We start from the raw sequence: 2305 nt of genomic DNA on the forward strand, positions 1-2305 counted from the left end.
TCGAGCATTACATAAAAATGTCATTTTAACATTGGTGTAATCGTTTTAACATGAGTTTAGGAACTGAGTAATAAAAAGGAAAAATAAAACACTGCGTAGTATTTACTCTTTGCACTGATTCTTATTTAAGCGACAAAAGTTATTTAGGTAAGAGCAGCGAGTGATTTTCTCTGTCTTTTGTTCATGGCTCCAAATATTGCAAGCTGTAGTAATATGTACATTTGTGATATTTCGATATATTGCACAGCCCTAGTCATGTACATATATTGCACGATAAGTCGATATATTGATTATTGCGACAGGCCTAGTCAGTGCACAATCATAGATCTGTTGATTTGTTCCAGCAGCTGACCGTGAGGATCATGTGGAGGTTCGAGCCGCGGCGCGTCCGCAGGCGGCATAAATCTATAATTTTGACTCGTGCAGTGTATTGTTGGATATTGCTACAAATATCCCCCAGCGACTCAACACTGCTTTTGTGCTGCAGGGTCACATATGACATCAAAATCAAACAAGAACTTTGGCTTTATCTAATGTTCAGATTTCTGCATATTACATAATTGCTCGTTTGCATATCTAAACACAGCAGTGATTAATCAGCTGCGGAAAGAATGGTTCTATCTATTAGTTAAACATCTTTTACTCTCCTCACATGTAGTGTCTTGAGTTAAGTTGCGTCACGGAACACTTTAGAGTTTAGATTAGTCACTAAACACTAAACGGTCTCGTTCTGTCTCTTCAGAGGACAGTCCTGTGGAAGCGGATGAGGATCAGGAAGACAGGCAGCCGTCTGAAGAACGTCCTCAAGCCGCTGCTAAAGTCGGAGCGAAGAAACAGAAGAAGCTGGAGGAGAAACAAGCGCGGAAAGCTCAGAGAGAGGTTACAGCACTGCTGCTACACCTCACACTTCACCCGTATCAGAAGTCTGGTTATTAATGTGTGTGTGTGTGTGTGTGTGTGTGTGTGTTTCAGGCCGAGCTGGAAGAGCGAGAGGAGAGGAGGAAGATGCAGGAGCTCAGAGATCAAGAGAGACAGAAAGAAGACGAGAAGGAGAGACTGCAAGAGCAAAAACGGGTAATTTCAACTAGTGGTCGACCGATATATATCGCCAGTCCTGATATTATTGGTCAGTATTTGCCTTGAGTTTTTCTGTTCTGCCCCATGAGCGTCAGCAGCAGGACTTTTATTTTGACAGAGCCTGAGCGCAGACGCACATCTTCAATCATTTACTGTCTTTATTTGACAGTTCTTCTAATAATTAAAGGGCAACCACTATAATACTTTCATGTACAGTACTGTGCAAAAGTATTAGGCCATTAGTATTTTCACCAACAACAAAAAAATGGTTTTAAGTTATTACAATTAATGGCAAAAGAAATGTAAACTGATATTTCCTTCTGACACACTACAGCAAAAGATAGAAATAACTGACACAGTGTAACAGTGTGCACCTGCAAAAGAAGCTGTTATATTTGTTGCAGAGTTCATTTTAAGATCATACCCGGTTCATTTACTAAGACAAAACCAGTGTTTCTTCATGCACGGCTCAGTTTTGCTTTCATGTCATTCTTCTGTCAGACTAGTGTGCAGAAAACATCCCAAATCTACATTTTAGTGTTCATTTTATTGCACTTTATCTGTGTGCAACTGTAGATTTCAATTCCAGTTCTGTTGGCGCACGTTAAACGGATTTGATTGCAGTGCGCACAAAGTGTGCTGTTGGTTAGCGTTTAGTTTATTTATTTGTGTTTCTTGATTTGCAAACAGTTCTACAATAGGAATACAGAATCAATAAGCTGCTATTCAAAGTATACATCTGTCTGTTTTATAGTCTTTAGTTCAAAACGCTGACTAATATTACAAAACATTTTATAGTTATGTTAAATATTTTTAAAAATCTGTTTGGATGAGTCAAAATTTAGGTTACATTCAAATGTGTTTCAAAATAATAAACTTTAAACAGAAATTGCGTGAAAATGTGTAGAACTTTATGGAGTTGATTTGAATCCTGTATTGCTCAGCGTATTTATTAGCAGAGAGTGTAGAGTGCATTTGTAAGATGAGTCCTGGATTATGACTGTTTCTCTGTCTGTTCAGAAGTCTAAAGTGGTTTTGCTGGAGGATTTGGCGTCCCACTTCAGCATGCGCACACAGGTCAGTGTTCATAGCAAACCTCAGCTGACCTTTGACCTCTGAACACATACTGCTGGTGCCTTTAGATGATTGTTGACATGTGTTTTCATGTCAGGATGCTATTAGCAGACTGCAGGACCTGATAGCAGACGGCTCCCTGACAGGTCTGTAT

At 39.3% G+C, this 2305-nt stretch overlaps 1 protein-coding gene across 1 annotated transcript; it reads left to right on the top strand.

Annotated features, from left to right (window-relative positions):
• Window positions 1-705: 705 nt before the first annotated feature.
• LOC107579674 (DDRGK domain-containing protein 1-like) lies at window positions 706-2297 on the top strand (the record flags this gene model as incomplete). The annotated part of the gene is made up of 4 exons (XM_016265475.1): window positions 706-879; window positions 973-1074; window positions 2065-2154; window positions 2249-2297. Coding segments are annotated over 4 exons (415 nt in total), but the record flags the coding sequence as incomplete, so codon positions are not given.
• Between the last annotated feature and the right edge of the window lie 8 nt (window positions 2298-2305).

The sequence above is a fragment of the Sinocyclocheilus grahami genome, unplaced genomic scaffold, assembly GCF_001515645.1.
Source record: "Sinocyclocheilus grahami isolate Dianchi unplaced genomic scaffold, SAMN03320097.WGS_v1.1 scaffold19071.1, whole genome shotgun sequence".
NCBI lineage: Eukaryota > Metazoa > Chordata > Actinopteri > Cypriniformes > Cyprinidae > Sinocyclocheilus > Sinocyclocheilus grahami.